The sequence below is a fragment of the Amblyomma americanum genome, chromosome 9 (assembly GCF_052857255.1).
Source record: "Amblyomma americanum isolate KBUSLIRL-KWMA chromosome 9, ASM5285725v1, whole genome shotgun sequence".
Taxonomy (NCBI): Eukaryota; Metazoa; Arthropoda; class Arachnida; order Ixodida; family Ixodidae; genus Amblyomma; species Amblyomma americanum.
Window position 1 is genome coordinate 118,895,435 of NC_135505.1, and position 12,352 is coordinate 118,907,786.

Here is a 12,352-nt window from a genome sequence, read left to right on the forward strand (position 1 = left end):
TTGATTTGCCGTTGTTTAGTTTAGATGCTTTCGTCATTTGTGGACCGGCGTGTGTTGATAGCTGTGAACGGTTGGTGGCGGTAGGGGTGCTTCTCTGCATATAAAAGTCCCGCAAGGTGGCAATAAATCTCAGTTGAAGTCCGGTGTTCGTGTTGTCTTTGTTCTCCCTTCGTCCTTGTTTCTTGCGCTGGTAACATGTTCCATAATAATGCAAACCAACTAGCCCAGCTGTCTACCTTTAGTTCGATTTAAGAACGTTAGCCATGAGAGCTTCAAATTTTTACCTAGGTGTGCTCAGTAAACGTGGGGAAGACCAAACCCAAACATCCACGGATGTCTCTTTTTCGCAAACATTCCTTCTATGCCACAATCAGCACCATCTACGTAATGGAGTTTGTAGTACTATTGCGATTTACAGCCACCCTCGCTATATGCGGTATATTTCCTCGTTATAGCAGGCAATAATTTTTTTGAACGTGTGTATCACAACACAACGAATTCTTTGATACAATCCGAAGCCCTCTGAGACAAAACGGTTCGGCCGTAATGGCCGTATGAATGTCCTCCGAATGCACGGTTTGTGGCGGAAAGGTCATCGGTGCGAATCCCACACATACTTTGAGCTTCATCTAAATTACTAAATTTATTCTAAGTAACCTGTCAAGTCATTTGACACCAGTTTGAACATTCTGCGTAAAACGGGTGGCCCTGAAATTTTATGCAGATGGTGGTTCCGGTGTGGTCCCACTTCGACGCCCGCTTTACTGACACAGACATGGCGTCCCAGCTAAACTTAGTAAATGTTTAAAAATATGACACGACACTCTAAGAGGACCCGATAAGATGTATCTAGCTTGCTATTGTATGGAACAAGTCAATATGTTTTTTTTATTGTGGTTAATCGCATAATTAGTCGAGATTAATTAACCAACTTCGCAAGCAATGAAAGATAGCTGCATAATTCCAGTCAGAAAGTCGTATAACGGTCGACAGTACGTCCGATTGAACTGTTTCTAACATTTAATCTATTACGTATTAGCCTTTTTCTCTGGCTGCAGATGCCTGCGAAATGCAAAAAGATACCACGTGACATGCCAGCTTGCGAGCCTCGATTGCAGTGCTCTCAAACGTTTGGTGTAGGAACGATCAGATCCTTTATTCCCTGGTGCTGCTGCTTAAAAACTGCGAGGGAAGCGACGCAGCAGCTGGCTGTGCCAGATACGCTAGCGGTATGCTTCCCCCGCGGCGTTTAACGATAGGGGTCAGCAGACGCAGCCCTCATCACGTGCGCTGGGGTAAATCGCACAGCCAGTGCCTGCCTCACAGCCGTGTCACAGGTTCAGTGGCAGCATACCGGGAAAAATCATCTGTTCGGTTCTACGCGGAACGTTTGAGAGCACGGTAATCGCGGCGCACAAGCGGGCATACCACGTGATATTTTTCTTGCATTTCAAGGGCATCTGCAGTGAGCGAAAATAAAAGTTAATACGTAAAAGATTGAAAGTTAAAAGCTGTTCCATCGGACATTTTGCGGACCGTTTTGCAACTTTCGCATTGGAATTTTTCGCCTATCTTCATTGCTTGCGAATTCGGCTAATTATTTTCAATTAACCATGCAATTAGGCACATTAAAAAAGCATATGACTTGCTCCACACAACAGCCAACAGGATGCATCAGGGCGCGTCGTCTTAGAGTGCCGCGGCATATTTTTAAACCCTGGCTAAATTTAGCTGGGAGACGCCGTTTAGCGGATCGAAGGTGTAAGTATCAGTTGAGGCGTTACGGGCCCACTGTTGCTATATAATATGGTTTGGTCACGTGGTAACTGTTTTCGTCAATTTGACCTTCATTGCAGACAGACGCGTCCTTGACTAACGTAAATAGTAAGAGCTAACGCTCTTAAAAGGAACCATTATTGTTTCCCTTTATCATAGTGAGAGAAATAACGAAAGGTGTTTTTAATATTATGTACTACGTGAGGAATGTCAACCGCCTAAATTTCAACCTGCGAAACTTAAAAATTACGGAGGGAAAGCTCATTTTATTTCCTTCGTTCATTCCTATTTATACGCCTACTCATTAGAATAGAGTTGTTAAGCAACGCATATACTAGGTACTGCTTTGGTCACCAAGAAGCCAAGGCCCCTGTGGCCCTTTGGCGTATTCGCCCAGTGGTCTGAATGTCCTGTGTTCTATTTCCCTCTCTTTCACCTGAGATTTTTATTTGAGTTTGGTTTGTGTTTTGGGACTTGACCTGTTCTGGTTATTGGGTTTCGTTGCCGATGACCAGTATAATGTTTTCGCATTCATACGTATATTGTGTTTCAAAAGGTGTTGCTGCGACCGTTAGACGAGAGAGGCTTCTGTGATACTTTAATCACCGAGCGACACTCTGATCAGTGTTGCATTGCTCGAGCGTCAAGGCTTGAGACGGAGACAAAGAAAGCAGAAAGAGAAAAATAATTTCAAACGGGAAGGAGCATAAAGGTCCGCATTAAGACAGAAAATATGCAACTTCATTGTGTAACTAGTCGCTCCTCAGAAAGAAGAACTGATGTTATAGTTTTGCATAGTAATTTGTACCGATAAAGAGGGCTTAACCGTATCGTAGAGGTCACCCGACTGTGCCCTCCTGAGCCCCACTGAAGGCCTCTCCCATGCCTCTCCAATTAACCCTGTCCTTTGGCAGCCACGGCCACCTTATGCCCCTTCATACTTCTTAATTTGATCCTCTTAGCACTCGCTCCCACTTCTTGATACGCCTAACTTTTTTTAGGATCCGGACCATTGCCCTTAACGACCATCGGTTGCCTTGACTCCACTCTACTTGCCCTGCGCAAACCCAATCCGTCTCCTTGATTTCGCCTAGGACATTAACCTATTTTTTCCTCAACCACTCTGCTCACTCCCTGACTCTTAACGTTACACCTATCATTTTCCTCGCGACAGCTCGCTTTGTTGTCCTCAATTTAGGTTGAACCATTTTCGTTAGCCTGCATACTTCTGCCTAAAAGGTCACACTTAAACTCTTAGGGCAACGGTCACACTACAGCTATTCGGACACTTCCTATGCAGAATTTAGCTTTTTGAAGTTTTAAATATATAGAGTGTTATTTATGACATATTAAAGTATTAGCCCTTTTCATGCAATTCTACTGATCTTGATGCTGGTAATTTTATTAGTCAGAAACTCAAAACACACTTTTAGGAACTGATCCGGAGTTCCCGGGTTCGAACCCGACCGCGGCGGCTGCGTTTTTATAGAGGAAAAACGCTAAGGCGCCCGTGTGCTGTGCGATGTCAGTGCACGTTAAAGATCCCCAGGTGGTCGAAATTATTCCGGAGCCCTCCACTACGGCACCCCTTTCTTGCTTTCTTCTTTCACTCCCTCCCTTATCCCTTCCCTTACGGCGCGGTTCAGGTGTCCAACGATATATGAGACAGATACTGCGCCATTTCTTTTCCCCCAAAACCAATTATTATTATTATTATTTTAGGAACTCGCACACATGCAGTAGAAAGGAAAACGAACTGCTATGTTTGCACTAGCTGTTTTGAGACGTAAATTTGTTAACATTGTCCTTTAAATTTTTGCGCTCTTCCTTATTTTCAGAAATGGACTGGCTCAGCCTGACGTTGACATCCGTGCTTATCTTGGTACTATACGTCATCCGCTTGTATCAGCTCAGAAAAAAGCGCATTCCAAAGGATGCCAAGCTACCGCCTGTTCCGCCAGCTACTCCACTGATTGGCCACACCGAATACCACCGCCAACATTTTTTCGCTACCACGGCAATGGAATGGGCCAAAAGCTACGGTCATACGTTCAGGTGAGGAAAGATCTCTGTAGCTGGAGGCCTCGCAAGCCTCATAACTAGAAAAAAAAAAGCTAACGGTGCAAAAGTCGACAGTGCCCAGAGAAACTTCGTTTATTCTCCTAACAGTTCCCACCTAGGACACAATGCGGTAAAACATCACTACAATGCTTGCCTCATTTTATACTCATCATGTGTACAGATATATCGTAAGCCTTCTCAGCATTGCTTATTCATTCGTAATAACTCTCAGCAATACGAAAAACAGAAACGTGCATAATATTTCTACTTGCATCACAAACACAAGCAACATGGTACATACACTTCAAGAGCCTTAAAGATGCACATGAAACGCTTCGGAGCAACCGTTGTAAAAAAGAGGTAGACTACCTGTACAACACAAATGTGCGTGGCCGTTCAAGCAAACGCACGTCAGGATTCCTGAAGGAGCGCTTGTCACAATAAGGTCTGCAACTGTATATTTATGGAACTCAATATTAACGAAAAGCTTCATCTAACTTCGTTCCTCGCGTGTCGCTGGGAATCGGTATGTGTCCTGCTAATTACACATAACAATATCACATCCCATACAATGCACTCACGATAAGGTAGTCCACTTTTGTTTTATGAAAGGCGCCCTATTTCATTAGACATTACATAAGAGTTAGGGTTGCACTTAATAAGAAAAAATCTCAATAAATATTCAACATTAAGAAATATCGGTTAAGCGTTTAAATCGGATGAAGCAATGCTGATGATGTCACAGGGTAGGCCGCTCCAGTTTGCAGCTTGTCGAAAAAAAAAAGAAGCAGGAAAGGTAGCACTGCATACGACGGTAGAAGGGAAATTTCAAGTAGACGGCTGGTGCTTTGAGATATGCGGTTAGCCGCTGTGATTTCAACATCATCATCATCATCATCATCAACATCATCATCATCATCATCATCATCATCCTGACTACACCCACTGCAGGGCAAAGACCTCTCACATAACTCTCCAATTAACCCTGTCCTTTGCCAGCTGCGCCTCCCCTACGCCTGCAATCTTAACCTCATCCGACCACCTAACCTTCTGCCGCCTCCTGCTACGCTTGCCTTCCCTTGAAACCTACTCCGTTACCCTTAAGGACCAGGGGTATCTTGCTTTCGCAGTGCATGCCCTGCCCAAGCCCATTTCTTCCTCTAGATTTCGACTAGGATGTCAAGAACACGCGTTTGTTCCCTCACCCACTGTGCCCGCTTCCGGTCTCTTAGCGTTAAACCTATCATTTTTCTTTCCATGGCTCGCTAAGTTGTCCTTAACTCAAGCTGAACCCTTTTTGTTAGCCTCCACGTTTCTGCCCCGTAGGTGAGTACCGGTAAAATACAGCCGTTGTACACTTTTCTCTTGAGGGATGTTGGTAACCTGCTATTCATAACCTGATAGAGCCTGCCATATGCGCTCCACCCGATTCTTATCCTTCTAGTTATTTCCCTCTCATGATCCGGATCAGCTGTCAACAGAATATCGAAACAGTTAACTCGTAGATTTACAATTTCTAAAAAAAAATTCGGGAGAAGTTTAGTAATCATCTTGCAAGCTTGAGTTGAGAAAAACATGCAAACTGTCCGGTTGAAATAAAATATCTTTACTATTGTCTGGCGCCAAAACAGTGGGTATGTGGATGAGCGCATGGACAGACTCGGACCGGCCGCGGCATTTCAAAACGCTGTTGGCGCAAGTACTCAAGAACACCGACCCTTCGAGATATAAATTTAGGCGGTCTTGATAACATTTTATATGCTGGGAAGGTTGATTGCAGCAAGGGTTCATGAATTGCAGACCAACAGCACCATGGATTTCATAGATTTGAATATTAAGGATTCAAAGCACCAAGTCTCCTGGACAAATGATTCCCGGTGTAAAAAAAACATCTTCCTGTTTTCTGCAAGGTACAACTGAACCTTGGGAAGTGTTCAGCTGTCACCTGAGTCTGACAAATGTGTTGTAGAAATCACGTCTGCCGGTAAGGGACGAATTACGGCGCCAAATTGCTTACGGTCAGGCTCTCGGGAACTATGTCGGTGATGAAATGAAATTAGCCATGCTTTTGCTTATTCAAAGAAATTAACAGTGTTGTGCACTAGAATTTATTATGTGTGTTATTATGTGTTTGAACTGATGTTATTTATTTATATTAATAAAGTAGGGGACCGAGGACAGTAGTTTATTTTTCTACACCTCATATGCCCCTAATACGAATATTACATGAAAGAAAATACAATGCAATATAGAAAATGAACCGGCAATGAATGACACTGAGTTTAAAGCATATTTTAATAACCTCAACTCCATTATATGCCTCTTTTCTGGTAGAGCTGGGCTTTTCCTCCTGTCTGTTTGCAATTATCACCGCTTCTGGTGGCCAACGACACCCACCTGTTGGGTCAACATCGTACTGCGCTCAATACTCAGTTTCAACCGACCGACATGAACCAGCGCCTCGCTCCTTTTACTGCATAATGCTTTCCTGATCTCCTCTCGCCAAAATGCCGCCCATTCTATCCTTATCAGCCGCAGTTACAATGTAGTTTTCGCTGCTTTTTTGAGCATCAGCCACATAATTTTAAACGCACACTAAATTAGATGTGCCTTTACACGTACGAGTGTACGGAAGGGGAACATTCTTTAAAGCTCAGGAAGAAATGTAGACGCGAATGCAAATGCTGTCATCGCATGTTTGATGCAAAACAAGCGAAATTATTAGAAAAGAGCATATAAAGAGGCAACTTCACCTATTTTTTATTGCAGGGTCAAAGTGGGATTCACAGAGCTCGTTATTGTAAACGACTACGATGCCATAGAGAGGCTGTTTGCGAGAGATGAGCTGCTGTACCGTTCGAAAGCTTGGCGTCTCTATGGACTCTCTGTCGGCTGTAAGTAATTCATACTTCAAAACTGAAATCCCTCCTGCAGTACCTGTGTAAAGACCTCACGTCACTGCTGGTCAAAACAGTGTATGCCGGATTTAAGATGCCTACTGCTATGAAGTTCCAAGTACCATGAGGGCGTGGAAATTTAGGCGAGACTATGTGCATCCCTCTGTATTATTGGAGGCTACCAAATACTCACGTGCACAATCCTATTGTAAAGAAACCTGAGCTCGTGGTTGAGAAGCAGGATCATGAATTCCATTAGTTATTTTTAACCAGCATTAGTGTCTTGCTATATAGTTAAGTCCTTTTTTGTATTTGCTTTATATCTTTAGTATTTGAATTGTAATGAACCTCACTCTAAATGTAGGTCACTTTCCTTGCTATTGGAACAAAGAAGTTGAAATCTGCATGCTAAGAAACAATACACATTGCAGATATTAATTAATAGTGACAAATGTGCGTAAGCAGAAATTGAAATACTGTGGTGAATTCGAAACATGGCCAATATTCTTGAACAAAAATTTTGAAAATAGGAAAACTAACATACTGGTACATAAATATTGAACATGACGGTGCATTTTTTCTATAAGTGCCAAAATATTTCTTTTAAATTTTTTTCCATTTCCATCGCTCCTATCAAGCAGTTAAGACTCCCATGGAAAACCAGTGGGGAACGCTTTTGGCGATAGCAAAAACGTTAATAGCTGAAAAATGCAAGCCTGACGACGGGAGATATGCGGATATAGTAATGCTTATAGTGAAATATTACAATATATGAGAAAACTGCCCTCATAAATTCTTCCCCGTTCAAAAATGTTTTTGTCCAGAATTTTGAGTATGCTGAGAATCACCACACCGAAGTCGTTGATAAATTTTAAATTAAAGCTAATAGGACACAGGCTACCGTAATGAGTCTTTTTTAACCCAGTCTTATTAGTATAAGGAATAAATTTTATAATTAATTCAAAGCTTGCGCAGAAATTACAATACCTGCTTATTTAATTTTCTTGCACAGTATTCTATGTTCGTGGATTATACACCCCCCCCCCCCTAATTCTATCATCATATATAGACAAGAGAGACGAAACTTTTGGTTTTTCGGCGTCGATTACATCACTGTATCCTACAAATGCAACGTATCTGCAGAGTGGCAAAACATGGAAAGATAATCACTGGAACTTATTGCACTTTGCAGTTGCTGACAGCAAAATTGAGTGTTTTTGTACTTAGCCATCAGTCTGAGTGAGCCTTAGATCAGTTGTTTTGAACAAGATGCCCGTGCCTTAATAGAACATTTTAGCAGGGCAATGCCATGACGGGGAAGGTCCAGATTTGCCAAGGTTTTTTGACGCCAGTTTGAGGTCTGCCCTGATTTTGGCTACATGAGCGCACAAATACAGCGTACACTGGCAGGTGAAACCACGGGCAGGGCTTAATTATTATGGCGGCGTTACAGCACTCTGTAGGCCACGGCTACCTTTAAAGCACATCACTGCACGGACATGCAGAAAAGCAAACCTGCCTGCAGTTGAACAAATTTCTTAAAAATCATTTAATTTATGGACTTGAGAATGCGCGGAAAACAGTAATTCCTTAGTAAAAAACGGGTGTGCTAAAAACGCATTTCGAACGCAATTATTAATTCCATATTTATTTAGCAGTTTTTGTTCCTATGCTAAAATTGCATTACGAATGCTTGCTAAGTATGCTAGGAGTAATACTTTGATCACTCTAAGAAATGCATCAAAAATACATTTTCTGTTCGCGTAGTATATTTAATCTGCATTAAAAATATATTAAAGTATACAATTAATAAATTACAAGTATATTAATATATTAAATAAATGCATTTAAAATACACTAAAAATATACATCAAATAAATTACATTACAAGAAATATAGACTAAAATATACAATTAATGAATTAAAATAATAACTATGGCTTGGCTGAAAAAACGTATACTAGTCGGATTCACCGGATCATACTGATCAATGTTGTCAGCATCCGAAGTAATGACTGAACTGGCTATAAGCATAAGGAGACAGACAATCTCACAGAAAACACGTCATCAAGAAGTCTATGACAATGGAAGGTCACGTGACGGTCCCTGAACGGGAATGATGACGCCACGCAAGGAAATGCCGACGGAAAGTGACATCATCAAACAGGAGCTGCTCCGACAACTGTTATTCTTGGCTTGGCTTATACATACCCCTTTACAGGAGACACATTATCTTGCGCGGTGAGGCGCTATTTGCGCAAAGACTTTGAGCCCCCAAATTGTAATTCGTAGTCGTAACTTGCGTCAGGCATTGGTCAGGAGTCGAACTGTCAACCAACAAATACACGGGCGCTAATGGGAGCCGGTCGGCCTTGCCAGTCGGGGTCTTTTTCGCTGGCGTGTTCGGGCCCGGAGGCGCGCATGGCGTCTTTGCCGGTATAATGCTATCACGCTGTCCACACGTAATTTAAATAAGTGGTGATTGCATTTCTGCTAGAAGTTAACATAAATAAATGGACGACAGAAAACGAAGAGTTTGCACTGTTCCCGGAAACGTGATTTCGAGGACTAGGTTGTTTCATGGCAGCTTGAACTGTGCTGCAAATATGCTGACGCTGACTACTCATTTGTTAGAATTGAAGTAGACTATGCAAGAATTAATTTCGTACTTACGAAAGTACACTTTAAATGCATTGCCAACATGTCATTTCCCGAAACGCAATTTCCAGCACTAACTGTTCAACAGCAGCTTGAAGTGTGCTGCAAATACGTTTACGCGGAAAGCTCATTCGTTAGAATTGAAGTGTACTTTGGACACTTTCAATACATAGTGAGCATGCAAAGGTCATTGCCCGAAACGAGATTTCGAGTACTAGGTTTTTTCCATGGCAGCTAAAAGTGTGCTTCAGATAGGATTAAAAGGACTGCCCGTTTGTTCAAATTGGAGTATAATTCAGACAAATTAATTTCATATTTACGAAAGTACACATTTAATACACTGAAAAGGTGCTAAAACCGCGTTCATATCTTCTTCAGGTTTTTGAAACGTGCTCGACACATGCTTTAGGCGACGTTTACTTCAGACGAATTAATTTCATGTTTACGAAAGTACACTTTTAATATACTTACAAGATGCTAAAACGGCATTCATATTTTTCCACGTATTTGAAACGTCATTGAATAATGCTTTAAGTGACGTATTTTTGGAAAATTTTAAAAATATATATTTAGGATACCAAGCATAAAACTTCAGGAACCTATTTCAGGTATATTTTTAGTTCATTCACGAATACAAATTATGGTTAAAATACATTATAAATATCCCGAAGTATATTCCAAGCGTATTAGTTTTCACTAAGGGATGACAACAACGCGTGATGAAGACACAGAGAGCGCACTGAACGTTTCCTTGCTGTTCATATTCCTCATATATTTCTGTTGGCTGTACACAGCTTAATATAAGTAATGTTCTAGGAACTAAGGTCTCTAATCGCCCTTCTCTTTGCAAGAAAGCAAATTCCGCAGTGAATCCACAAAGCCAGCTTGATTTTCATAGTTATCCCTGCCTGTAGCGCTACTACGGACAATATATTCGTGTATTGGAGCCACATTCTGTGCACGGCGTGTTGTTCGCCACTCGCGCAGATCCCATGTCCCTGGAAGGTGACGCGTGGGTCCAGAATCGACGATTCTGCATCCGAGCGCTCCGAGACATCGGCTTCGCAAAGCCGTCCATCGATGGAGACATTGTGGTAAGGAAACGCCACTGGATGCTCCGGGTGCTGTTCCTTGGGTTGTCATACTCATAGGACGTATTTAATGAGCACGTCCGACACCAAGCGCTGAAGAAGATCCACCCAATGTTGCTCAGGCAGCCCTGCTGATATTTTTGTTTGATTAACTTCCGAGCCCCGATTTGAAATTCGTAACTTTACACGGGGAGGGGGGGGGGGAGGGGCGGGACAAGAGAGAGGAAGGTGAAGACACAATAGAAGGAAATTGCAACGCAATGAGCACCTATGCTAGCCTGACAGAATACTGTTCGACAATGGCGCTAGCTTTTTTTTTTATGTGTGAGACGGTGACTACGGTGCTGAGAAACGTGGGCATAAAAGCCGTTATTTTTGACCCATTTATAACTTGCGAAACTCGGGGACCAATGAGTAAATATTTATCACGTTTATGCAAGCAGCAATTAAAAGATAACATCTTATTGCCCGGAGAATGAAATTAAAGGAACACACAACCTCAGTTTCCCGGCCAATCTGACGAGAACCTCTTGAAACAAATTTGAGCATCTAACGCCTCCAAGCTGTTTGCACGAAAGAAACAAGCACTACTGCGGTCACCAAAGTGGCGGTTTCTGGCGCGTTCTCTGGTCGATGCTGATTGCGAGCACTTGAGTTCGTTACACCGTTAGAGAGCTGGGGATAAGAGACATCATCGGAATTCATGAGCCAGAAATTCTTGCTGCACAGATTATAGATTCAAAATGCTTCGTCCTCACTCCTGTAAACACTGCAGGAATAATGCTGCCATTGCCACCTGAACACTATCTCACTACACTCCACACACTTCTCATCGGAAAAGTTTAGAACTCTAGCACAAAGCCTTCTAATCTCGAAAAAAAAAATCCGATTTCTGGTGTCTGAAGCAAGCTGGACCCGCAGAAATAAAATAATCAAAAATATAAATCTGGCCACGACTGCGCCTCGCCTGAGTTTAGAACACGCGGCGGCGCGAACAGATCAGCTCCGCTGGCCATTGTACGAGAGCGCTGTGCTGCCGCCACTTATTCTCTCTTCATGGTAAAAGAAATGGTTACAGCAGCACCAGCAACCAATTACCCTTCGTGTTTAATTGCCACTATCTTGCGCCGTGCATCGCATGTCGTCGTCTTCATCAGCCTCCATCCGTGCGAAATGAGTCCCGAACACACCTAGAGCATGTAGGCAACACGCCTGGAACACACAGAACACATAGTGCACCACCAGTAAGGTGCCCAAGCACCGATTTCGCCGATCTTTGACTGGCGCCTGAGCGTGGACAGCGCAGGCTCAAGGACAGCGCAGCGAGGCATGGAAAGAAAAATGATAGGTGCGACATTAAGAGACAGGAAGGGCGCAGAGTGGGTCAGGCATTGAAGACGGTCGAATTTTGATGGAGGCGAAATTCTAGAGGCCCGTGTGCTGTGCGATGTCAGTGCACGTTAAAGAACCCCAGGTGGTCGAAATTTCCGGAGCCCTTAACTACGGCGTCTCTCATAGCCTGAGTCGCTTTGGTACGTTAAACCCCATAAACTAAACTATTAAAGACGGGTTAACGACATCCTGGTCGAAATGAAGAGAGAGAAATGGACCAGGGTAGGGCATGTAATGTGAAGGCAGAATAGCAGATGGTCCTTGAGGGCATGCGACAGACTGGATTTGAGGGCAAGGGAAACATAGCAGAGGGCGGCAGAAGTTAGGTGGGCGGGTGAGTTTAAGTAGTTTGCGGGGATAGGGTGGCTGCAGCTAGGACAGGAGAGGGTTAATTTAGAGAAATGGGAGAAGCTTTTGTCTTGGAGTGGGCGTAGTTGGCTGATGATGATTGTTACTACCTAGGAATCCAAGGCTTGCG

General features: G+C 43.0%; 1 protein-coding gene across 2 annotated transcripts in view; it reads left to right on the forward strand.

Moving 5' to 3' along the window:
- LOC144104193 (vitamin D 25-hydroxylase-like) overlaps positions 1-12,352 on the forward strand; it is a 43,115-nt gene that overhangs the window by 11,634 nt on the left and 19,129 nt on the right. For both annotated transcript variants that reach the window (XM_077637064.1, XM_077637065.1), the window contains exons 2-4: positions 3,615-3,831; positions 6,607-6,731; positions 10,379-10,485. In XM_077637064.1, the coding sequence (XP_077493190.1) occupies positions 3,617-3,831; positions 6,607-6,731; positions 10,379-10,485 (447 nt within the window). In that variant the 5' untranslated portion in view covers positions 3,615-3,616. The remainder of the gene's footprint in view (positions 1-3,614; positions 3,832-6,606; positions 6,732-10,378; positions 10,486-12,352) is intronic.